The sequence below is a fragment of the Pongo pygmaeus genome, chromosome 6 (genome assembly GCF_028885625.2).
Source record: "Pongo pygmaeus isolate AG05252 chromosome 6, NHGRI_mPonPyg2-v2.0_pri, whole genome shotgun sequence".
Classification (NCBI taxonomy): domain Eukaryota; kingdom Metazoa; phylum Chordata; class Mammalia; order Primates; family Hominidae; genus Pongo; species Pongo pygmaeus.
The window spans coordinates 14,526,923-14,554,309 of record NC_072379.2 but is presented as its reverse complement, the minus strand read 5'-3'; the positions used below and the strand labels follow the sequence as shown (position 1 = coordinate 14,554,309).

The following is a 27,387-nucleotide window of genomic DNA, read 5'->3' as shown; positions in this document are numbered from 1 at the left end:
AAAGTGCTGGGATTACAGGCGTGAGCCACCACGGCCGGCCCTCCTGTCTTTCTTAATTTGCCTAGACACATCTGTATTCAGACAACACAATTCTGAATACAATTTTACTTAATTTACACATTAAGCAGTGGGCTAACATCAATATAATGTACCTATTGTCCTTCGCAAAAGTCTGGCAATGGTGTAGAGTATGTACTGAATCATATTTTCCTTCTCTCTTCCATCAAACCTAAATTCAACCATGAAATTGAGCACAGAGTCAGAAATGAGAGGTGGCATTAAGCCAAAATCTTGTCCTGGCTTTGATAGAAATAATGTCTACAACAAATATGGCAGTCGTAAATTTAGATGAGTTGATGCTACTTTGTAGACAGAACAGGGTTTTTTGATTCTTTTTAATTCATATGACATGAAATTCACCAACTTGAAGCATGTACTTCAGTTTTTTGTTGTAGAACCACACATGTAATTCCAAAACATTTTCATCACCCCAAGCAGGAATCTCTTACCTGTTAGCAATCATCACTCCTATTCTCCCCTTCCCCTATCCTCTGGCAACCACTAATCCACTTTCTGTTTGAAATAGATTTGCCTATTCTAGATGTTTCATTTGAATGGAATCATACACCACATGGCCTTTGATGTCTGACTTCTTTTGCTTAGCATGTTTTCTAGGTTCATCCATGTTGTAGCACAGAACAGTACTTCATTTCTTTTTGTGGCTAAATAATATTCCATTATTTGAATATACTAAATTTTGGGGGTTTTTTGTTTCATTTTGTATGAGACAGCGTCTCGCTCTGTCACCCAGGCCAGGCCAGAGTGCAGGGTCATGATCTTGGCTCAATGCAACCTCTGCCTCCTGGGCTCAAGTGATCAACTCAGCTCAGCCTCCCAAGTAGCTAAGACTACATACACAAACCACCACACACAAGATAATTTTTGTTTGTTTTTTTTTGTAGAAACGGAGTTTCCCTATGTTGCCCAGGCTGGTCTCAAAACTCCTGGATGCAAGACACTGGCCTGCCTTTACCCTTCAAAGTGCCGGGATTACAGGTGTGAGCCACCGCACAAGGCCTGGATATGTACTAACTTTTATTTATCCATTCCATCAGTTGATAGTCATTGCCGTTGTTTCCACCTTTTGGCTCTTCCGAATATTGACAGAATACTTCTGGACACCCACCCATCTGGGCCTGCATCTGCAAAGCTGTCTAACAACCATGAGGCTCACAGCTTGGTGCTGGCACCTGTTCTTTAGTGCACAATAATCCTGCTACTCTATATACAGATGGCCAAAGGTATATTTTTCCAGTAAGCACAATGTGCCAAGAAAATACCAGGCAATATGAACACAAAACGGTTACACATTTAAAATATTTTACTTTAGTAATTTAAATGGATAAGAAAAAAAACCCTGAGATATTTATATCCAATGGCTAAAGAGAAGTAAGATGTGAGGAGTAAGAAGAAAACCTCTTACCTCTTCTCTAGTCTCTCTTTAAGTTGACTTTCTCTTATTCCCTGAGGGTGAAGACAGTTTAGCAATTCATCCAGCTCCTTTTGACTATCACATAAAAACCTGTAGGGGCAAAACAGACCTGATAACTCTGAAAAAAAAAAAAAAAAATTCAAAATCAAACACTAAGCAAGGGATCTAGAGTTGGTGGTGGGACTTGGGAGAACAGAATTCCAAATGTGTTCACAATCTACTATCTAGAAGTAGAATAAGTAATTTACTATTTGCATGATGCCTAATGTTAATTCAGTACTAGGACACCAGAGCCAATATGGTTCCTATTAAAATATTATATGAAATTTTATAAAGTTAATTGGCATACTTGTCCCTTTCCCTCCAGAGAGTAAACCTATACCCAAAATTCAAAAATGAAAGCTCATTAAACCACAGGTGATCACAGTTAAAGCCATAGAATGGATCCTCTAAAACCTAGCTCGCTGCCTAAAAGCAGAAATGCACACAAAGGAAACTAATAGTTATGCATACAATTTGTTAATTAATAAAATTTAAGGAAAATCTTAAATACTTCTATTCCCAACCAAATTTAAGCTACATTTCTACTGCTATATAAGATCTATCACATAATATACAAAGTTATATTACAGGGGGGAAAAATCAAAATTCCAACCCTTAAAAAAACAAGTATCTTCTTAACAAAAAATCAGGTCTGCTAATGCAAGAAGTTTTGATATCCAAAATATCAGTCACACAAAGTATCCTGAGCAAATAATTATTAACTCACTGGCATCACTACACTAAATACTTTCTTCCTTAACAATTAAAAGGAAAAAGAAAGAGCAACCAGATGAATGCTCACATTACCATAGGTTCTGTCCTTGTTTGGGTGTGGTTGTCTCTACAGCAACTTCTGTTGCTGGTCCATGTTGTGTGTTCATGCTTGCATTTTTACCTAAGTTTGCTTTCTTACCTAAGAAAAATTGAGACATTAGGTTGACTTTAGTAAATACCCAATTGCTAGTTTCAAATCTAAGCAGTACACAGTGCCAAACTCAACAATCTGTAACAACACAGATACTTCCTGTGAAATATATCAAATATATCTTCATGTATAAAAGATGCTAATTTCTCTTAAATATCTTAAACACAGCATGTTATCTCAGATATTTGCTCTCTGAAGTGGAATCGTTGCACAGTTCCAAAGTTTAGGAGTACTGCAACTTAGAATGAAGAATGACTAAATATCTTTATATCAAAGCAAAACAAAGAATTTACTCCTTTTACATGATGTTAAGAGCAAAGGAATCTGTAGTGAAGCAGAGGTAATGAGAATATAAATACTATAGACTTATCCTTGGAGGCTTCAAGTGTCAAATAATACAACTAACTTTTTTGTAAATCAGTTTCTATATACTGATACGTGACTTTAACATAGATATATCTTGAGCCAATTTATCAAAGCCTATCTTAGATCATCACAATATTTGGTTTTTGTTTTGTTTTTTGAGATACAGTCTCGCTCTGTCGCCCAGGCTGGAGTGCAGTGGTACAATCTCGGCTCACTGAAACCTCTGCCTCCCGGGTTCAAGCAATTCTCCCTGCCTCAGACTCCCGAGTGGCTGGGATTACAGGCACACACCACCATACCTGGCTAATTTTTGTATTTTTAGTAGAGATGGGGTTTCACCATGTTGGCCAGGCTGGTCTCCAACTCCTGACCTCAGGTGATCGGCCCGCCTTGGCCTCCCAAGTGCTGGGATTACAGGTGTGAGCTACCACGCCCGGCCAGTCATCACAATATTTGAAGCCTTACCTCATACTATGATTGTTTCTCTTCTCTTTCCCATTCTCCCCGCTTTAACCTGAAACATCTCTGCAATACTAACACATAACCTTGTTTAGTCTTTTCATTTGGGTAATTTATTTTTTTTAATTTTTTGAGACAGAATGTTGCTCTGTCACCCAGGCTGCAGTGCAGTGGCGCAGTCTTGGCTCATTGCAACCCCTGCCTCCTGAGCTTAAACAATTCTCTTGCCTCAGCCTGCCAAGTAGCTGGGATTACAGGTGCCCGCCACCACACCCGGCTAATTTTTGTATTTTTTGTAGAGACGGGGTTTCGCCATGTTGGCCAGGCTGGTCTTCAACTCTTGAGCTCAAGTGATCCGCCTGCCTCAGCCTCCCAAAGTGCTGGGATTATAGGCATGAGCCACTGCATCCAGCCTCAGTTGGGTAATTTTAAATAAAAACTGCCATTCTAGAACTGGAAAACACGAAACAACATCCAACAGGATGCTCTAGAAGTGAAGGGTCTGGCTCCCCAATCTTGTCTCAGGGACACATTATAAAGTAACACTCCTTCATCCCACTGGAATCTCTTCCAAATCTAAACATCCAGGATCCACAGTTACTGCTCTCAAACCTAACTGCCCTCACCGGAGTATTTATGAAGTCTAACAAAACTAGATTCTTCTATAAAGTGACATAATCTATGCTCGATATAATTCAACATGCAAACACCTTAAATCTGAAGTTTTATTTGAAGGAATGTTTATTTTTGTAAATCAGTATTATTCTTATTTAACAATTTTGTGAGTTTCAAGCTTGAGTCAGGAATTTCTCTAAAATGAAGAATTACTTTTTAAAAAATAAAGATTTATCGAAGAAGCACAATAATCTAGTACTCAGGAAGCAACTTCTTTTTTTTTCTTTATCTCCCACATGACACCAACACATAAGCGATTTTCATTAGGTTACAGACAGCAGAGCTGAAAGAAGCTTATGGATCATTTAACCTAGTGGTTCTTGAAAGGGAGCACTGCTGCCTGCCACAGGTATCTGGCAGGATCTAGAGACATACTTGGTTTTCACTGCTACCACCTAGTGGGTAGAGGGAAGCTCCTGAATAACCTATAATGCACAGGACAGCTCCCAGTACAAAAAACTATCTTCCTCATCAGTGTCATGGCGGGAGAAAAAAAAAAAAGATTCATCTAGCCCAAAATGTCAGTAACACTGAGGTTAAGAAAACCTGACCTAACCTAAGCATCTTATTTTTTTAATTAAAATTTGTTTCTTTCTTGAAATATACTCAATACATACACTTTAAGAAAGAATATGGATATATATTCAGAAAACTATTCAGTGCATATTTCTTTTACAAACTGAACACATATACCCGGCACCCAGATCAAGAGAAAGAATATTACCAGTGTCTCTACATGATCCCTTCTCAGTCACTCATTTTTTGTTAGGTATTTGCCATGTTTCTCCTCACAAGAATTTTAAGAACCTTATCTGTCTTGTTTGCTGCTATACCCCTAGCATATGACAAACTGCTTCAAAAATAGAGGTTCAGCATAAACACTGAATAAATTAATTTTAAAAGTAGAAGAAGAGGGTCAGGTGCAGTGGCTCACACTGGTAATCCCCAGCACTTTGGGAGGCCGAGGTGGGCAGATCACCTGAGGTCAGGAGTTTGAGACCAGCTTGGCCAACATGGCGAAACCCCGTCCCTACTAAAAATACAAAAATTAGCCAGATGCGCTGGCACACACCTGTAGTCCCAGCTACTCGGGAGACTGAAGTAGGAGAAGTATTTGAACCCAGGAGGCGGAGGTTGCAGTGAGCCGCGATCACGCCATTGCTCTCCAGCCTGGGCAACAAGAGTGAAACTCTGTCTCAAAAAAAAAAAAAAAGAGGAGAAGAAGAGGACATGTAACACTGCCCTTCTTAGCCCCCATACCTCAATTTCAGCCCTTGAGGCACCTACAAAGGCTTCCAAGGGACAAAGTTTGAAAACTACTCCTATAAAATCTAATACCCAAATAACCTAATATTCAAGCTCTTCATCTTCTCACACTATGCTTAGAACAAAGGTGGTAACCAAACGTGGGTTTCTCTCCTTCTTTCTACACATTTCACATCTACCTGCTTCACTCAAATAGATCTAAGACCACAATAAAGAAATTCTGCAAATGGAAAACGTGACAGAGGAAAAGCAGTCCTTAATGTTGAGCCCACTTGAGCAGGGTGAAATAACTCTTAGATATACAGATATACTCACTGCGGGGACAGTAATCCTCATCACCAGAGACTGTGTGGTCTTTGCAGTGATGGTTGAATCGGTAGTCAATGCTGTCATGTACCCAGCCTTTTTCAATGAATAATCCTGGAACTTCATCTGAGAAGAGCCAGTATCTACAAATCACAACCAGTATTAATAAGACAATGAATAGATCAGGATTGCAGGATGATTTTACTGCTGGAGAAGATAATACAGAGTATCATTGAGCATTCAAAACCACAGTTTACAGAATTCTTCCTCTTCAGAACTCTAGACAGATAAAAATTGCAAGGTAAATCAAAGTATATGAGAAATGTTGAAACTGGAGACTAGTTTAATGTCTGTAATTTTTATAATTTCTTCCTTTTTTTAATTGAAATGGGGTCTCGCTATGTTGGCCGGGCTGGTCTTGAACTCCTGGCCTCAGGCAATCCTCTAGACTCAGCCTCCCAAAGTGTTAGGATTACAGGTGTGAACCACCACGCCCCGCCCTAATTTGTGTAACTACTAATATTTCTCCTTTAGGTTTCACAAAATGTACGCATTTAAAACCTACTGCCATTTTTAAAGACTTGGATTACATTTCACCTATCACCATCATGTAAGCTTCCTACTTGTGGTATCTTCAAGGGCAGGAATATGTCTTACTTAACTTTGCAACTCTAGCATTTGGCAGTTAATATTCAATAATCATCAACAATTCTGTTTCCACAAAGAATTGGAAAACTGAAGAGAGAAGCTTGTCTATTCTTGTACTTTAGAAAATTTTCCTAACTAATAGCAATGTAAATAGTCCTAAAGAAAACAAGAATTTGGTTTAGGAACTGACCTATTATGGTTTCGATCTGTGCCAATAGGAGTCCTGCGCATGACTAGTTTGGCCTTGGCAATCCCTTCCTGGAAAGCTTTCTCAGCAGCTGCTTTGTGCTTCCGTATTCGTTCTTCTTCAGCTTGGCGTTCCAGTTTCACTGTTAAAAATAAAAAGACTCAAATCAGATATTTTCCTAGTAAATCCCACTCTTACAAATTAAATAAAATATGGAGTAAAAAGTGCCTAGTGTACAGTAGTTGTTTATCAAATCTTAGTTTGCTTTCTCTAATTCTAATCTGTTATAAGAAATGACATGTAAGGCAGCAACATCTAGTCCTCCTACACTCCTTGAATTTGTGGTGACATCTCATCCCTCAACTCAATGCAAAATCTTTTATCTCCAAAATATCACTTCTTTTTGTTTTTGTTTTTGTTTTTAGGCAGAGTCTTGCTCTGTCACCCAGGCTGGAGTGCAGTGGTGCAATCTCAGCTCTCTGCAACCTCTGCCTCCTGGGTTCAAGCAATTCTCCTGCCTCAGCCTCCTGTGTAGCTGGACCACAGGCACACACCACCGTGTCCAGCTAATTTTTGCATTTTTAGTAGAGACGGGGTTTCCCCATGTTGTCCAGGCTGGTCTCGAACTCCTGACCTCAACTGATCCACCCGTCTCGGCCCCCCAAAGTGCTGGGATTATAGGCGTGAGCCACCACACGCGGCCAAAATATCACTTCTTAATATATTTTAAACAATCCTGAAGAAACAGTTAACAGTCCATAAATAGGACTAACTGAAACATCTTCTGACAGGTGCACCTACAGGATCCTCAAAAAGATCATGATAAATAAAACTAGTAAAATAACTATTTCAAAACAAAACATATTTCAGTCCTGAGGAATCTGACAGTAATTTGGCTTAATAGCCCTGATGACAAGAAAAAAAACCTGAAAAACAACAGCAGGGGAGCACTTGTGGATAATAATTATTTTACATTGAGCACCTATTTTTCTAATTATTCAGCGAGTTACTGTTGATAAAACTTTTATTTCTGATCATTCATTAATTAGGTTTATTCAGTTAGAAATTTCCCTCAACAACAAAAGCAGCCCGCTAATTTTGTTAAGTTTTTCCATAATTGTCACAAACCTTGACACCATAGGGTACAGAGCAATGCTATTTACAATGTCACAATTTTTAAAAAGTATTTATTATTTTTTTAGAGACAGGGTCTTACTGTGTTTGCCCAAGCTGGTCTCAAACTTCTGGGCTCAAGCGATCCTCCTGCCTCGGCATCTCAAAGTGCTGGGATTAGAGGTGTGAGCCACTGCACTCAGCCCCAATAATTTTTAACCCTGATTGTCTATTGACAATAACATCTACAATAAGATGTGAATCTGGAAAATACATCTGTCTAAAGACGTTACTTTAAAAACTTAAGATAAATTAAATTCCGTTTATTTAAAACATGGGATTTGTTACCTTTGATAAACAGTTTTCTAGCCCAAATGAAACTGTGTATTTGTAACAATGGTTATAGTACAAAATAGTACAAAGGTAAATGATTTAAATTAAAAAAAAAAAAAAAAAAAAAGCGAGAGAGAGAGTGATGGCCCAATTACAATCAAGGAAAAGTTCAGTCTCCCAAGACTACAAACAAACATAAACCAACTTAGGACAAGTCACCAAAGGAAGACCAAATTCTGTCTCAGAGGTTACAGCACTGAACTAGTTATCCAAAGACCTTAACTCTAATCCAAATACTGATCTTGGTAAAACACTAATATTCTGTCCCTTGTTTCCATACAAATAACAGAATATCATCTTCTTTTCCTTTCTCTTAAGATAAATATAAAACACAGTGGAACCATCCAAAAATTCAAGAAGAAATTATTATGTTTCAGATAAAATAGAGCTGAAGGTTTTAACCTACATTCTGCTTCATCTGGAATACAGTTATACTTTTTTTTTTTCTTTCTTTTGAGACGGAGTTTCTCTCGTTTTGTCCAGGCTGGAGTGCAATGGTATGATCTCGCCTCACCACAACCTCCACCTCCCGGGTTCAAGTGATTCTCCTGCCTCAGTCTACCGAGTAGCTGGGATTACAGGCATGTGTCACCATGCCCGGCTAATTTTGTATTTTTAGTAGAGACAAGGTTTCTTCATGTTGGTCAGGCTGGTCTTGAACTCCCAACCTCAGGTGATCCGCCCACCTCGGCCTCCCCAAGTGCTGGGATTACAGGCATGAGCCACTGCGCCCGGCCGCAGTTATACTTTCTTGATAGGTATTGTTTTGTTTTGAGACGGAGTCTCACCCTGTCACCCAGCCTTGGAGTGCAACGGCACGATCTTGGCTCACTGCAACCTCTGCCTCCCAGGTTCAAGCGATTCTCCTGCCTTAGCCTCCCAAGTAGCTGGGATTACAGGCGTGTGCCACCATAGCCAGCTAATTAATTAATTTATTTATTTATTTATTTATTTTGAGATGGAGTCTCGCTCTATCATCAGGCTGGAGTGCAGTGGTGTGATCTCGGCTCTCTGCAACCTCCAACTCCCTGGTTCAAGCGATTATCCTGCCTCAGCTTCCCGAGTTAGCTGGAATTACAGGCGGAGTAGCTGGAATTACAGGCACCACCACACCCAGCTGATCTTTTTTTTTTTTTAAAGACAGAGTCTCGCTCTGTCCCCCAGGCTGGAGTACAGTGGCCGATCTTGGCTCACTGCAACCTCGGACTCCCTGGTTCAAGCAATTCTCCTGCCTCAGCATCCTGAGTAGCTGGGATTACAGGCATGCACCACCACGCCAGGCTAATTTTTGTATTTTCAGTAGAGACAGGGTTTCACCGTGTTGGCCAGAATGGTCTTGATCTGCTGACCTCGTGATCTGCCTGCCTCAGCCTCCCGAAGCGTAGGATTACAGGCTGTGAGCCACTGGGCCTGGCCTCTTCATAGGTCTTTAAAATGGTAAATACAGTGGCCAGGGGCAGTGGCTCATGCCTTTAATCCCAGCAATTTGGCAAGTTGAGGCAGGCAGTTCACTTGAGGTCAGAGTTTTGAAACCAGCCTAACCAACATGGTGAATCCCCATCTCTACTAAAAATACAAAAATTAGCTGGGTGTGGTAACAGATGCCTTGTTATCCCAGCTACTCAGGAGGCTGAGGCACGAGAATAGCTCGAACCTGGGAGGTAGAGGTTGCAGTGAGCCAAGATCACACCATTGCACTCCAGCCTGGGTGACAGAGTGACGCTCTGTATCCAAAAAAATAAATAAAATGGAAAGTACACATCACATATGTATACTCAGGCACAGTATGCATATATATGTAAAAATATTTCAATGGCCTTAAGTAGTGTAAACTAAAATTCGTTTTAAAAGGAATATACATTCTCCAATGAAAGAACTATTCAAGCCGGGGTTTGGTGGCTCAGGCCTGTAATCTCAGCACCTTAGGAAGCTGAAGCAGGAAGATCGCTTGAGTTTAGGGGTTCAATACCAGCCTCCACAAATAATAAAAAGATTAGCCAGGCGTGGTGACACATGCCTGTGGTCCCAGCTGCTCGGGAGGCTGAAGTGGGAGGACCACCTGAGCCCAAGAGGTCAAGGCTGCAGTGAGCTGAGATCACACTGCTGCACTCCAGCCTGGGTGACAGAATGAGACCTTGTCTCAAAATAAAATAAAAAAGAAAATGTTGAAAAAGAACAAGCTGAAGATCAACACTTCCCTATTCCGAAACTTACTACAAAGCAAAGTTATCAAGACAGTGTGGCTTTTACATAAAGACAGACATACAGATCAGTGAAACAGAATTCAGAGTACAGAAATAAGCCAATGTATCCTAGAGTCACATGATTTTTGACAAGCGTGTCAAGGCCATTCAATGGGGAAAGGTTTGTCATTTCAAAAAACGGCACTAGGACAACTGGAGAGCCACACGCAAAAAAAATAAAGCTGGACTTTTACCTTACACTATAAAAATTAGCTGAAAATAAAAGACCTAAATTTCAGAGGCAACACTATTAAGACATTTGGAAGAAAACAGGAGTAAATCTTCATGACCCTGGATTTGGCAAAAGATCCTTAAATCTAACACCAAATCTATGAGTAACAAAAGAATAAATAGATAAAATGAACCTCATCAAATTTAAAAAACTTTTGTGCTTCAAATGATACTACTAAGAAAGTGAAAGGACAGGCCAGGTGCAGTGGCTCACAGCTGTAATCCCAGCACTTTGGGAGGCCGAGGCGGGCAGATCACCTGAGGTCAGGAGTTCGAGACCTGGCCTGGTCAACATGGTGAAAACCCATCTCTACTAAAAATATAAAATTAGCCAGGTGTGGTGGCACACACCTGTAATCCCAGCTACTCGGGAGGCTGAGGCAAGAGAATCACTTGAACCCAGGAGGCAGAGGTTTCAGGGAGCTGAGATCACGCCACTGCACTCTAGCCTGGGCACAAAAAAGAGCGAAACTCCGTCTCCCAAACAAAAAAGTGAAAGGCCGACACGCAAAATAGATGAAAATATTTGTAGACCAGGTATCAGACAGAGAATTGTATCTAGAATATATAAAGAACTCTTACAACTCAATAATAAACAGATAACTCAATTTAATAATGGGCAAATGATCTGAATTAATCCTTCTCCAAAGATACACAGGTGGCCAGGAGACACATGAAAAGATGGTTCAACATCATTAGCCATCAAAGAAATGCAAATCAAAACCACAATGAGATACCATTTCACACCCACTAGGATGACTATCATCAAAAAGTCAGAAAATAACAAGTATTGATGAGGAAGGAGAAAAGTCAGAACCTTTAATTCACTGCTGGTGGGCATGTAAAATTGTGCAGCCACTTTGGAAACAGTCTGGCAGCTTCTCAGACGGTTAAACATAACCATATGACCCAACAATCTTATTCCGAGGTATTTACTCTAAAGAAATGAAAGTATATGACTACTCAAAAACTCATACATGAATGTTTATGGCAGCATTATTCATAATAGGTAAAAGATGAAAACAATCTAAATGTTTATCAAGTGATGAATGAGAAACAAAACGTGGTATATCCAAACAACGGAATATTATCCAGCCATAAAAGGGAATGAAGTACTAACACATGCTACAACATGGATGAACCTGGAGAACATGCTAAGTGAAAAAAGCCAGCCATAAAAAGGCTACATATTATATGATTGCATTTACATGAAATATCCAGAATAGGTAAATCTGCATCTATATGCAGAGAACAGACTGGTGGTTGCTAGGGGATGGGGACAAGGGATAAGAGTGAGTGACTTTTGGGTTTTCTTTTAAAAATGTTTTGGGGCCAGGCATGGTGGCTGGCCGGGCGCAGTGGCTCACGCCTGTAATCCCAGCACTTTGGGAGACTGAGGCGGGTGGATCAGGAGTTCGAAACCAGCCTGGACAACATGGTGAAACCCCGTCTCTACAAAAACACAAAAATTGGCCAGGCATAATGGCTCATGCCTGTAATCCCAGCTACTCGGGAGGCCGAGGCAGGAGAATCGCTTGAACTCAGAAGGCGGAGGTTGCAGTGAGCCAAGATCAAACCATTGCACTCTAGCCTGGGCGACACAGCGAGACTCCATCTCAAAAAAAAAAAAAACTTTTAGAACTAAATAGAGGTGGTCTATTTTGTGACTGGCTTCTTTCGCTTAGCATAATGTTTTCAAGATTCATTCACGTTGTAGCACGTAAAACATTATGCTAAGTGAAAGTCACAACAGACTATCTATTTATTATACAATTCCATTTAGAGAAAATGTCTAGAATAGCAAATCTATAGACACAAAGTAGACTAGTGGTTACTCAGGGCTGGGGAGGATGGGCGAATGGGGTAATGACAGTTCATGGGTAGAAGGTTTCTTTCTGAGATGATAAAAATGTTACAAAATTGACTGTGGCAATGGTTGTACATTATCTGTGACTCTACTGAAAACACTAAATTATACACAATAAGTGAACTAATTATACTGTATGTCGATCATTTCTTAATAAAGCTGCTTTTTAAAAGTTCAGATTTGATGGAGCCATCAAAACCCAAAATTTTTAAGTTCTTAAATCTTAAAGGACAGATTACTATCTGAGTTGGTGACTGTGCTAGGGGCTTCAAATATCTTGTCAATCAATTTTACAACAATCTTATCAAGCGTATGAGGAAAGTGAGGCACGGATAAGTAACCTGCCCAAAGGAACACTGTACAGCTAAGTCAGAGCTAGAACCTGAACCCAGGTCAGTCAACTCCCAAGTCCTATGTTGTTTCCACTATGTCTATTTGTAGATTTGGCCCTTTACTGAACCCAGAAAAGATGCCAACATCACATTAACTTACTAACTAATCAGAATGCCAGGCTGAACACTCCAGCTAAAATATGAAATTATCAACAGAACTAATAAAAAATAAAATACATACCAATAGGTGCTGGGTTATTACATACAGAAATAAGTAAACAAACAGAGACCCTACCATTACCTCAGTAATTTCCTTTCTTTTACTATCTTTTACAGAGCTTCCCCTTTTCTCTCAGCATGAAATTTTACCTTTCATTTCTCTTTCCTGGATTTCCCGTTCCTTCTTAGCTTGAATGGCAAGCAACCTTCTGCTCTTCACAGCACTAATCATGTCTTCAGCTTCTGTATCTACTTGGGGCTCAAACTTCACAATTTCTTTTTTCCTGTCAGTTTTGCCTAACCCATTCTCAACTTTTCCATTTTCTTTATTTTTGGCTTCCATTTCTTTCCGTTTCTGTTTCTCTGCTCTCTTCTTATCATTTTCTTCCTTCAACACCGCAAGCCGCTCCTTCCACAACTCTGCAGACATCTGCTGCCTGGTCTCCATGTGGTCTTGCACTGAGTATGTCATGAGGATCCGGTGGCACAGTGCTGTCAATATCTGTAGCTTCTCCTCTGACGTCAGCTCAAAAAATTCAGAGGTCTCCAGCTTTTCTAGGAACTCATCTTGTACCTCATTATCCTCAAATGCAGCTGAATCTTTATTGTCATCCGTGTCTGAGCCCTCGCTTTCCTCCTGAACATCAGATCTACGCAAGCAGAGCCGTACCAGCTCTGAAACAGAATGCAGAGTCAAGGGGATTTCCGACAGCTTCATTCCCAATTCACCATAGTCTTCTGCTATCTCGTCTTGTAGGAGGGTCTGTAAGAGGATGACCAACACCCTATTAAGGTATAAAAAGCCACCCTTATCTGCACTCAAGGCTTCCATAAGGGACACAGCAGTAATAGGATACTGAGCATCTGGTAAAAGTAGCCCAGAATAACAGCTCAAGAATTCCACCACCATGGCCACATCCCCAAACAGTGTGTTGGGCAGCCCTTCAGGGGTATCCACCAATCTGAATGCTGGAAGGTTTTTGCCAGTTAACTCTTGGTCCTCATACCGCTTCTGTTTTTCTAATCTCTCAAGCATTTCTTTCTCTCTTCGTTCTTTGGCTTTTTCCTTCAACTTCTTTTTCAGCTCCTCCCGTTTCTTTTTCAAATATTCTTTCCGTTGCTCTTCAGACATAGAAGCCCACCTCTTTTTGTGCTCTAGAAGTTCATAGCGTTTTTGAACAAGACTTCGCAATTCTTCTGGGAGACGAGCTCTATCTTCACTAGAGAGAAGACGAGCTGTTTTGGAGATAACACAGGACAGGGCGCTCCTCTTGTCCTCCCTGTCTTTGTTTTCTTTGTAGTATGCAATGAGGTGTAGGGCTGCAGGAGGCAGATGTTTATGAGGTTTACTAGAGGTCCTAGGTGTACCCCCAGAATTCCGTGGGGCTCGTGTCATCTTCTGCGTGCCTTTGGCCATATCCAACAAAGTCATCTGCTTCATTTTGGTTTTAGGAGTCTTCAGTCCTTTTTTGGGAGATTTGGAATTCCCTGTGGATTTCTGTCCATTCAGGATGCCTTTGCTTCTGCCCTTTGCCTTCAAAGGCTTGTCACTGTGCTTCCCTGGTTTCTTGGCAGGTGGGCCTTTTTTAGGAATGTGAAAGTTAGTGTGCAGCTTATTGGGCGACATCATCTTCATCATTTCTTCTAGATGTTCTTCAGGAGATTTGGAATTCTTTGAGTTCTTCACTTTGAGTGGCGAGCCACTCAATGACTTCTTCAAGTGTACGTGACACCATAACTTAGGATTTAGTGGTGAACTAAGAGAAGAGTTGTCTGTCTTGGATTTCTTTGAGGGCTTCCTGTCTGGGGATCCAGTATTCTTCCTCTTAGTAGAAGGGTTGAGAGTCATATACTAGAATTTAAGAACAGGAGCAAAATTAATTTTAAAATCTAAAACTAACTTAAGCAACATTTAAGCATCTTAAAGGCCCTCTTCCCCAGCTATTCAGGTAAAGCTACATATTCATATCTCTTCATAGATACTCTGTCCCTGAAAAAACAAAGACATGAATGTTAGCTAATGTTTTTGTCATGTCAACACAAAATTCCCTTGACATCCAGACTTAATACTAGACATTTTTGCTATGTAACTAGTTTTCTGTTTATGTATATTAATGATTCTTAAATATTTAAACAAAATCTGTGAACCCCTCCAGCAGAAATAGTAGACAAAAACTATGCATACGATTTCAGAGAATCCATCCATGGACCCCAGATTAAGGATATCTGATCTACAAAATGGCAATATCTGAAAAGTTTAAAAAGCACTGTTCTTGAAACAAGACTGAATTTTCATCCTTTCACTGTTGGTTCCTATTCAGGGCATTTTATGCTTTTAAGTAGAAATGATACTGTTTAAAGTACTTTTGTCTTAACTCTGAGGTACATTTTCTTATAGAAGCATCAGTGAGTGTAAGAACAACATGAACACTGCTCATAGATAAAGACACCTCCTGACCTGGGCCTCAAACTCCCCTTTGTCCTCACCCGACACTTTTAAGAACTCATTCTGGCCGGGCGCAGTGGCTCACCCCTGTAATCCCAGAACTTTGGGAGGCCGAGGCAGGCGGATCACTTGAGGTCAGGAGTTGGAGACCAGCCTGGCCAACATGGTGAAACCCTGTCTCAACTAAAAATGCAAAAATTAGCCAGGCATGGTGGCACATGCCTGTCACCCCAGCTACTCAGGAGGCTGAGGCTCGAGATCGTTCAAACACGGGAGGAGGAGGGTGCAGTGAGCCAAGATCACACCACTGCACTCCAGCCTGGAGGACAGAGCAAGACCCCCATCTCAAAAAAAAAAAAAAAAGGAGAACTCATTCCCACAACTAATTTCACACCATTCTCTCTTTGAACATACCCTCTTATCTTCCAAATCCACTCCCTCCAGTCCCACAACTCAACAATCCTTCAATCTCACCAGAACCTTAAATCCATTAATTTTATTACATTTTCACCATCCTAACCCCCATGTCTTGCTTTACCCAGATTAAATTTTAGTCAATCATGATAATTAATCTCACATAAACCTATAGTTCCCTTGTCTCTCTTATTCTATTCTATCTACTTGGAAAAACCATAACCCTGATTAACTCACTCTATTTACTCCTGTCCTGCATATGTTCAGCTGAAACACAGCTAAAATAAAAGATACAATAAAAGTGAGTGGTCTCAGCTGGGTGTGGAGGCTCACACCTGTAATCCTAGCACTTTGGGAGGCCAAGGCGGGCTGATCACGAGGTCAGGAGATCGAGACCATCCTGGCTAACACGGTGAAACCCAGTCTCTACTAAAAATCCAAAAAATTAGCCAGGCATGGTGGCGGGCGCCTGTAGTCCCAGCTACTTGGGAGACTGAGGCGTGAACCTGGAAGGCGGAGCTTGCAGTGAGCCGAGATCATGCCACTGCACTCCAGCTTGGGCGACGGAGCAAGACTCTGCCTCAAAAAAAAAAAGGTGAGTGGTCTCACTTTAAATTCATTGCCAGGCACCTCAAACGGGTCCTCCACATCACCTAGCAAACACAGTGTGTTCCTTTAGTCCACTCATGTTCCCACTCTCCTGATACACATCTCATCTCCTCATACCTCCCATGCCTCATCTCCATCATATACAATCAGTTAACAGGTTACAGTCCGGTCCATTTGTCATGATACCACTGCTTCTCTTTTTAAATGTGTATTGAAAAAAAGAAAAACCAAACTCTTTGAGTGGAATGCTTTAAAAAAGATAATTACAAAGAAAAATGCCTGGTAGCTAAAATGCAAACTAATTGAAATAACCAAGTCAAGTAATCCAAAATACAGCCCATTTCAGAAGAAAACTGTTGCTTTATGTGATTAGGGAAAAAACTAGATAAACTCTAGAATACTTGATTTTTATTACCAAAATCAGCTAAGTACATCAATGGCACTCACAGATATGAACATCCAGTTTTTCAACAGAAGGGACTAACCAGAAAAGAGCAACATGTAAAGAAGAAGTCTAAAGACAAGTAGGTTAGGCTAGTTGGAGATGAGACTACAGGCAAGAAAACAGCTAAGGATTACTGAATAACGAATTATGAGCCCCTTAAAAAAGGGTACAGGGAAATGGCTAAGGTGAGATAAATCTCAGGGATCACACAGTAAAACACCTATGCTCTTGTTAGGAGAAAAGCAAATAGGTTTAGTAAAATTAAATAAGCTGTACTATAAAGCCATTTAAATTATTTTTTATTTTTTATTTTTGAGATGGAGTCTCGCTCTGTCTCCTAGTCCGGAGTGCAGTAGTGCAATCCTGGCTCACTGCAACCTCCACCTCCCAGGCTCAAGCGACTCTCTTGCCTCAGCCTCCCAAGTATCTGTGATTATAGGTGTGTGCCACCATACCTGGCTAACTTTTGTATTTTTAGTAGAGACAGGGTTTCACCATGTTGGCCAGCCTGGTCTCAAACTCAAACAGGTGATCCGCCCACCTCCGCCTCCCAAAAAGTGCTGGGATTACAGGTGTGAGCCACCCAGCCAGGCCCCAATTAAGATTTAAACATTAGGGGCGTGGTGGTTCACGCCTGTAATCCCAGCACTCTGGGAGGCTGAGGCAGGCGATCATGAGGTCAGGAGATTGAGACCACGGTAAAACCCCATCTCTACTAAAAATACAAAAAAATTTAGCTGGGCGCGGTGGTGGGCGCCTGTAGTCCCAGCTACTCGGGAGGCTGAGGCAAGAGAATGGCGTGAACCCGGGAGGCGGAGCTTGCAGTGAGCCGAGATGGCGCCACTGCACTCCAGCCTGGGGAAGAGAGAGAGACTCCATCTCAAAAAAAAAAAAAAAAGATTTAAACATTAAAGATACAATGAGAGAAACGAGCCCACAGAACCATGGCTACACACAGAGGAAAAAAATATGGCCTACACTGAGTAGGATATACTTAACATATCCCTCTTTTGGCTAAGCTATCTAACTTCAGAGGCCAATTGGCCTTTGAAGAGTTCCAGGCAACTGCAGGTTATTGTTCCTCTGCCCGAGTTTTTGTTGCCTGATTAAAACTGTGATGTGTTGCCGGGCGCAGTGGCTCACGCCTGTAATCCCAGCACTTTGGGAGGCCGAGGCGGGCGGACCACGAAGTCAGGAGATCGAGACCATCCTGGCTAACACAGTGAAACACCATCTCTACTAAAAATACAAAAAAATTAGCCGGGCGCGGTGGCGGGCGCCTGTAGTCCCAGTTACTCGGGAGGCTGAGGCAGGAGAATGGCGTGAACCCGGGAGGTGGAGCTTGCAGTGAGCCGAGATCGCGCCACTGCACTCTGGCCTGGGCGAAAGAGCGAGACTCCGTCTCAAACAAACAAACAAACAAACAAAAAACTGGAATGTGTTGTTCCCCAATCTCCAATAACCATCCTTAGAATGGGCTGACAAAGAGGCTTTATAGGTTTACAACATATAAACCCTATCCATGACTCCGGGATTACCTTCCCTAGATGCAGAATTTCCTCATTCTAGTTTCCCAGAACCGTATTTCAAAATGCTAGGAAGAATAAGCCAAGATAACTTATTTAAGACTCCAATCTCCTCATGCACAGTAATACTATCGGTACTCCAAAGAGAATATGGCAGAGACCATCCAAATTGCAGAGCAAGACCCATTACTACCCTGGGAGGAAATAAGAACAAATGTGTGCCCCCAAAAAGTTAACAACCTTCTTCAGTCAGCCTTGGAAAATCTTCAGAGTATACACATACAGGCGGACATTTTTTCTAATGCTCAGAACAACAGATTATATATTTAAAGTTATCCTAAAATGAAATTTATCGCTAAAAAGGAGACTAAGTTTCATTTTTAGCATTTTAAATAGGTATGTTTTAATAAGGTCTGTTACAATAACTGGCACACTTCTTTATTTACTGATTATAGTTCTATTTTAAAAGAAAAATCACTCAGATTTTACATAGGTTCTTTGAACTTCTTCCACTTAGAAGCATAGTAGTATGAAGAAATGATACAAGAAAATGGTGGGATGGCTTAGCCATGAGGGTCTAGCAACCTGTTTTTATTCGTAAGGTGTGTTTTTGTGCCAAGCCACACCATGTTTTTGCTTGTTTTTTTCTTAAAAATGAAAGAAATGAACTCACCCAACCCCCTCCCAATAGGCCGGCTCCCCACGTGAGCAGTCCTTCAGTAACTGGATCATCTCAGCATGGGGCATGCTGGGCAGTCACAGCCAAATGGGAGCCGGCATGGCTGGACTCAGGGGGATCTGAAAAAGTATAAAACCACTTATGTGCTAACAGTGCTCCCTATCCCCCACTCAGCACGGTTAATCTACCAGACTAGTGGATGGGGTGGGAGAAGAAAGGACACCTGCATTACTAGCAGTATAATTTTTGGCAAAGGCCCTTCCTAATTGCTAAACAGAAAAAAATATTTATGACTGTCTCGGCAACATGGAAGGTTGAAAGAAAAAGAGAGCGTCCACAATTTTACATTTGTTCCTGTCACTTGAAACTCACCACAACCACAAATATCTGTCTGCAACTCCTGTTTCTTGATTAAAATAAGGATAAAAATTAAAGAAATTACTTGTAGCAGCTCATTCAGATGCTGCATACAACTTAATAATAAGCAATATAATCTAGGCAGCAAAACCCTGAATTAGCAAACCTTGGCAATCCATATTCTGATTCTTATCTCACCGTTCTCATTCACCCAGGGCAACATGTTAGAACTTTGAGGACAACACTCAAATAGTGGGCTTTTCTCAATTTCCATATGCGTTTATTAGCAAGTTTGCAAAATTTGTTACTATAAAATATATTTAAAGTGTTCTCAAAATAATATAACTTACTTTTCCTTTCTTTTTCTTCTAGCAAACCATTTCTTTAACAATATAATTTACCTTTTAAAGCACTTCTGTTCTAACCCCTAACTCACAAACTCCGCCCCCTCCCCGCCCCCAAAACAGGGTCTCACTCTGTCACACAGGCTGGAGTGCAGTGGCATGATCACAGCTCACTGCAACCTTGACCTCCTGGGCTCAAGGGATCACCCTGCCTCCATCTCCAAAGTAGCTTGGACTAGAGGCACACGCCACCACACCCAGTTAATTTTTTGTGTATGTAGAAACAGGGTCTCGCCATGTTACCCAGGCTGGTCTCAAACTCATGGGCTCAAGCAATCCTCCCACCTCAGCCCCCCAAAGTGCTGACATTACAAGCAAGAGCCACTATGCCCAGCCATAAACAACAAACTTTAAGAGCAAGACTTTATTTAAAGAAAAATCAGGCTGGGTGTGGTGGCTCATGCCTGTAATCCCAGCACTTTGGGAGGCCGAGGCTGGTGGATCACAAGGTCCAGGAATTGAGACCATCCTGGCCAACATGGTGAAACCCCATGTCTACCAAAAATACAAAAATTAGCCGGGCATGGTGGTGGGTGCCTGTAGTCCCAGCTACTCGGGAGGCTGAGGCAGGAGAATCGCTTGAGCTCAAGAGGCGGAGGTTGCAGTGAGCCAAGACTGCACCACTGCACTCCAGCCTGGCAACAGTGAGACTCTGTCAAAGGAAGGAAGGGAGGGACGGAGGGAGGAAGATAGGAAGATAGATAGATAGATAGATAGATAGATAGATAGATAGACAGACAGACAGACAGACAGAGAGACAGACAGACAGACAGAGAGACAGACAGACAGACAGACAGACAGATATAGATAGACAGATCAGCCAGGCATGATAGCTCACACCTGTAATCCCAACACTTCAGGGGTCAGGGCGGGGAAGGATTGCTTGAGCCCAGGAGTTTGAGACCAGCCTGGGTAACATGGCGAGATCCTGTCTCTGCAACAAATTAAAAATAAAAATTAGCTGGGCTTCGTGGTGCACACCTGTGGTCTCGGCTACTCAGGAGGCTAAGGTAGGCGGATTGCTTGAGCCCAGAGGTCAAGACTGCAGTGAGCTATGATCACACCGCTGCACCTCCAGCCTGGGCAGAGCAAGATCCTGTCTCAAAAAATAAAAAAAATAAATAAAATATGTAACACTATGAGTAATGGACAAAATTATGTCACTGCCTTCTTAAATGATGCACTAAGAATACATCAATTCTTAATGTCCAAATATTCATAACCTGAATCTAATCATGAAGAAATAAACCAAAATCAAAGAGCATTCTACAAAATAACCAGGTTCTATTATTTCAAAATGTCAAGGTTTTGAAAGACAAAGAAAAGCTGAGGGACTGTTCCAGATTAGAAGAGACCAAAGAGACAAGTAAATGTGAACATGTGACACATGGTAGCACAATGGATCCTATTAAAGCAAAACAAAATTGTTTTTTTGGTTAAAAGATTACTGAAGAACTGGGAAAATGTGAGTAAAAACTATAGATTAGATAACAGAGTTATTTCAATGTTAACTTCCTGATTTTGACAACTGTACTGTAGTTATGTTGGAAAATATCCTTGATTTTTTTGTTTTGTTTTGTAGAGCTGCAATCTCGCCATGTTGCCCAAGAAGGTCCTGAACTCCTGGACTCAAGTGATCCTCCCACCTCAGCCTCCCAAAGTGCTAGAATTATACAGGTGTGAGCTAGCAAATATCAATGTTTTTAAGAAATTCATATTCCAGTATTCTGTAAAAGGGCATCCTGTCTGGAAAATTACTTGGCTCAGGAAAAAATAATTCGTGTGTATGTAGAGAGCAGATCAGGCCAGATGCAGTGGCTCACGCCTGTAATCCCAACACTTTGGGAGGCTGAGGCAGGAAGATCACTTGAGACCAGGAGCTCAAGACCAGCATGGGCAAGAGTGAGACTCCATCTTTACAAAAAATAAAAAACACAAAAATCAGTTGGGCATGGTGGTGAGCACCTGTAATCCTAGCTAGTCAGAAGCATGAGGTGGGAGGACTGCTTGAGCCAGAAGTTCCAGGTTACAGTGAGCTATGATCATTCCACTGCACTCTAACCTGGGAGACAGCATAAGGCCTACCTCAAAAAAAAAAGAGGGAGAGAGAATGATAAACAAATATGATAAATGATGTTAACATCGAAGGAAATCTAATTGAAGAGTACAAGGAAATTCGGTAGTGTTTTGTCAACTCTCCTGTATAAAATTATTCAATAAAATATTAAAATGTATTAAGAAAAAGGCTAAATTCATGCAGGATTCCAAATGCCTTAAAGTGTTATTTTGTTCTTACATCTCTAATCCAAAGGCTTCCCTACTAGGATTTATCAGTCTAAAATAAGAGCTCAAACATGATGGAGAGACTAACAAAATAGGGCTGCAATGTATTACAAGAGGAAAGTGAGCTAGAGATTTCATCTTAGATGACAGTTATCACCCAATTGCCTTGTAAATCATTCCTCCAAGTCATTGGGCCTACAAAAGATTATGCTGCCCCTAAAGCCCAAATGTCAATGGTATTTTTCTCCAACAAATGGAACTTCTTCAGTTACCTATTATATGCAACATACTATGCTAAACATTACAAGATATAAAATAAGCAAGGTAGTTCTTATTCTCAAGTAATTTATATTCTACAAAGATTTTGGAAAACCACAAACACACCCTCATCATCATATTAGGTACTCAGCTAACAATCCAAAATTCCTGTATCTTTACATAATTTTCCTCTCTCCCACGTAAGCCCTCACTATGGATCCTTTGGTAAAACTATTTTATTTATTTATTTATTTATTTTTGAGACAGAGTCTCACTCTGTTGCCCAGGCTGGAGTGCAGTGGCGTGATCTCGGCTCACTACAAGCTCAGCCTCCCAGGTTTATGCCATTCTCCTGCCTCAGCCTCCTGAGTAGCTGGCACTACAGACGCCCGCCACCACGCCCGGCTAATTTTTTGTATTTTTAGTAGAAACAGGGTTTCACCATGTTAGCCAGGATGGTCTCAATCTCCTGACCTCGTGATCCGCCCACCTCGGCCTCCCAAAGTGCTGGGATTACAGGCGTGAGCCACTGCACCTGGCCTGCTAAAACTATTGCTCAGAACTCACTCCCTTTACGCCTGGTCTCACTCTACAATAAATGTACTCAGAGCCTGACAGAACATTAAACCAAAGAGTATACAGAGAGAAAATATCCCATGCCTTTGGATGGATGGGACCTATGTGATCAACTTTAATCCTCAACAGATTTTAAATTTCTTCTAGAAAAAGAAAGAAAACAAAGCAATGTTTTAGGTTCTACTTATCATCTGTGTTACTATGTTTTGCCTGGCTGAGAAGCCAAAGTCCTAATTTTATAAACAGGAAAAACACAGCTTATATACAGAAAACAATCAGTGACATGTCAAATAGTATTGGGAAATAAGAAATTATTGTTTAAGGTAGGGAAAACAAATAATAAACCTGAGTATATGCCTTTAACTTTGTAGACCAGTATTTTACATGAGTCTTAAGTTTTCTGAGTAAAATCACTGCCGTCTTACAGCACTTTAAGCAAGCTTCCATTTCCTAGTCTTAACCTATATTATAGCCAAATTTCATAACATTAGTAAGTTAAGCCCCCACTAGAAATTCTGGGAGAAGCTTATTTCTTCAGAAATTGCCTTTCAGGTTTTAAGTTCCTGGAGTTATAGTCTCTCTCTCCTACAAAAATTGTGGATCAGCTGGGCGTGGTGGTACGTGCCTGTAGTCCCCAACTACTAGTGAGACAGAGGGAGGAGGATCACTTGAGCCCAGAAATTTCAGGCTGCAGTGAACTGTGATTGTCCCACTGCACTCCAGCCTGGGTAACAGAGCAAGATCCTGTCTCTAAAGTAAGAAATAAGTGTGGATCAGCTTTTATGTCTTAGGAAACTCAAAAAATCTTTTACCCCTAAAAAGAGTCTTTCACATTATTCACATACTTGAATCACTAAACTAAAATACATAAAACAGAGCTGTAAGATTAGAAAAGAGGAAAACATTAAGGACTCAAGTAATCCAAGAATTAGTCTAAAACCCATTTAGAGATGGTTTCATAGAGTTCTCATATAGTTAAGATAGTAATCTCATGTGAAGACCACAGAAAGCTGAATCATGGTTCCAAACTCTGTGGCAACAAAATGACAGTGAACTCGAATTTCTCCTCAACAAACAAAAACAAACATCTGAGAAAAAATTATAGTTCCATGGAAAATTTAGTCCTGATCTAGAAAAAGCCAATTACTTTCTAAATTTTTCCTTTTAAGCAAATAATAATAATTTAAAGAGCATAACAGAAGACACCACTTATGTTGCTGGTCTAGAATAAGAAAATCTGCTAAGTGCTAAAACCATGACTGGAGGTCTTTACTAATGTTTTGGAGAAATAAAATTATTTTTCAGTATGCTTTTGTCACCATAATCAACTTAAGATAATTGAGCAAATTTAGTTATGACTTCAGATGTCTTTATATTTTCATAATTAAATGAAATGGGAAAAAAAGAAATCCTGGAAATGTGACCTAGTTTTAATGGATCAAGAGCCCTTTTCTGGTTCTACTCTGGCCCAGAGACCAAGATGAAAATTATCAGCCAGTATGCTGTGTTATATTTACCAATGAAAGAAGCATTAAGTACTTTCAAAACCTACATTTAAAAAAACACCTTAACAGGTAAAGCTTGAAGTGGAAAAGAAAATCAGAAATCCTAGGCCAGTGTCTTAAGTCTTGTCATCACTTTCTGTTGGTTCTGATTAGACTAGGCCTCAGTTTCTCCATCTGTAAAATGAAATATATATATATGTACCATATAACTTCATAAAAATATTTTGAAAATCAAAAGAGATGATTTTAAAAATTACTCCTTCTCGGCCGGGTGTGGTGGCTCACATCTGTAATCCCAGAACTTTGGGAGGCCGAGGCAGGCGGATCACTTGAGGTCAGGAGCTCAAGACCAGCCTGGCCAACATGGCGAAACCCCATCTCTACTAAAAATAGAAAAATTAGCCAGGTGTGGTGGCATGTGCCTGTAATCCCAGCTACTCAGGAGGCTGAGAAGAAGGAGAAGGAGGTGGCAGTGAGCCAAGATCGCACTACAGCACTCCAGCCTGGGTGACAGAGAGAGACTTCACCTCAAAAACAAAACAAAACAAAACAAAACAAAAAACAAAAAATTTACTCTTCAAGAGGAAAATACTAGGTTTTCCACTAGTCTATCACACATAGTGCTCCTCATTCCAGGTTCTTTTCAAGGCTGCCACTGTATGTGATCATCTTGTCCGACATGCAAAATCAGTTTTCATTCTTAGTAACTGGTTAACAAAATACTTTTTGTATTTATACCATATCTCATTCCAAAAAGGGTCTGAGGCACAAAAGCACATGTATATAGATTTTCAAAATTATGCTAGCATAATAAAAAATAAATTGAACTGGGGAAGATATTAAATGTGGCCTCTCCCCTACCAACCTCACATAACAACCTGTATGAAACAGATATACCTGAAAAATTTTTAATTCATTATCTGATGTTAGAGTTCAAAACCTGCTATAAATATAAATATACTGGAGCCATCAGAGAAATAATGATGCTTTATCCAGCTGTCCAAAAATTAACAGTGACCTTACCTTGTATGGATCAAGTAAAAAGTCACTGAACTTGCTGGGCAGGGAGTATTTCTTCACCAATTCATCTTCTACGACCCAAGGTGCATTTTCACCAGTACCAGCTCGTAATGCATTATGCCGTATAAAGTATCGAACTATCTCCTTATTTGGTGGGCGCTCTGTACGAATCAAGCTGTCTGCTGGCACGTTACTGATGATCTAGGTTAAAAAGAAACAAATAACTCACCACTGGGGTAAAAAGTAATTACCCAAATGAGAACAAGCAATATACGTTCTCTCCAGAAAAATCAAAATTCCATCTATATCAACAGGGCTACAAATTAGAAAGAAAAAAATATAGGCCAGGGATGGTATCTTACACCTGTAATCTCATCAACTCAGGAGGCCAAGGTATAAAGATTGTTTGAGGCCAGGAGTTAGAGATCAACCTGGGCAATATAACAAGACCCTCTGTGTCCAAAAATCAAAATATGCCAATAGTCCTAGCTATTTGGGAGGCTGAAGCAGGGGAATTACTTGAACCCAGGAGTTCGAGGCTATAGTGAGCTATGGTCACACCAATGCACTCTAGCCTGGGCAACAGAGTGAGACCCTACCTGAGAGAGAGAAAACGGAGAATAATTTTCAGAGACAGAATGTCAATTTAAAAATATCCTTAGGCAATATGTCAATATGTATCAAAGTTTTCTAAAAAAATGTATACCCTTTCAGCAATTCCTCTCGTTAAGAATTTATCTTAGGAAGTAAATGGACAAAGTCGTCATCAAATGCTTGTAATAGCAAAAAAGTGAGGAAGGGGTTGAGAGTTATTACCTAAAGGTACACCAATAAGGGATTTGTTAAATGAAAATATGTACATATAATGGACACAGCAGTCCTATGAAAAAACTTTCTCAATCCAGAAAAATTCATCAGAATCATCTAGGGTGCTATTAAAATGCAGATGGTTGGGCCTCACCACACACTTAATGAATCTTATGACTCTGGCAGTAGAGGTTAGGAATCAACATGTCTAATCACCTCCCCTGGTGACTATCACACACATTAAAATCTGAGAACACTGTTTTGGAAGAAAATTTAATGACATTACAGATGCTTAGCACACAATAAATGAAAAAATTAAGTTATAAAATAATATAGACAGAATAGTTCTACTTTTAAAAGTCAATAGCAGGAAGAAGGAAGGAATACAAAAAAATTTTTTTTAAAAAGTCACGTAGGAGCTACCTACCATTTACTAAATCCATATTCACCAATTATCTCTGAGCAGGACATCAGATACTATCTCTTTCTTATTTGCATTTTCTTTCTTCCTGTAACCAATACTTACTATTTGTGAACAAAATACTTATACTCATCAATAAGAATACAAGTGATACTTAGGGAAGTGGTTAAAACTAAGCATTTTTTTTTTTTTTTTTGAGATGGAGTTTCACTCTTGTTGTCCAGGCTGGAGTGCAATGGCACAATCTCTGCTCACTGCAACCTCCGCCTCCCTGGTTCAAGCTATTCTCCTGCCTCAGCCTCCCTAGTAGCTGGGATTACAGGCATGTGCCACCACGCCCGGCTAATTTTGTATTTTTAGTAGAGACAGGGTTTCTCCATGTTGGTCAGGCTGGTCTCGAACTCCCGACCTCAGGTGACCCACCCGCCTTGGCCTCTCAAAGTGCTGGGATTACAGGCATGAGCCACCGTGCCTGGCCTAAAACTAGGCATGTCTTAATAAGCTACCTTGCTGAATGAGAAGAAACTCTGTGAAAAATTTTATTTAACAATATCCAATATTCAAATATAAAAAAAATCCTGGCCAGGCGCGGTGGCTCATGCCTGTAATCCCAGTACTTTGGGAAGCCGAGGCAGGCGGATCACAAGGTCAGGAGTTCAAGACCAGTCTGGCCAACATAGTGAAATCCCGTATGTACTAAAAATACAAAATTTAGCCGGGCATGGTGGCAGGCGCCTGTAATCCCAGCTACTCGTGAGGCTGAGGCAGGAGAATTGCTTGAACCCGAGAGGCAGAGGCTGTAGTGAGCCGAGACCGTGCCATTGTACTCCCACCTAAGCGACAGAACAAGACTCTGTCTCAAAAAAGACAAAA

The 27,387-nt window shown here is 40.6% G+C and overlaps 1 protein-coding gene across 1 annotated transcript in view; it reads right to left on the bottom strand.

The window, feature by feature from the left end:
* BAZ1B (bromodomain adjacent to zinc finger domain 1B) overlaps positions 1 to 27,387 on the bottom strand; it is an 82,156-nt gene that overhangs the window by 23,581 nt on the left and 31,188 nt on the right. The window contains exons 6-11 of the mRNA XM_054493805.2: positions 25,290 to 25,487; positions 12,915 to 14,616; positions 6,370 to 6,508; positions 5,541 to 5,674; positions 2,342 to 2,447; positions 1,484 to 1,582 (exon numbers count right to left, since the gene is read on the bottom strand). Coding sequence (XP_054349780.1) covers positions 1,484 to 1,582; positions 2,342 to 2,447; positions 5,541 to 5,674; positions 6,370 to 6,508; positions 12,915 to 14,616; positions 25,290 to 25,487 — 2,378 coding nt within the window. The remainder of the gene's footprint in view (positions 1 to 1,483; positions 1,583 to 2,341; positions 2,448 to 5,540; positions 5,675 to 6,369; positions 6,509 to 12,914; positions 14,617 to 25,289; positions 25,488 to 27,387) is intronic.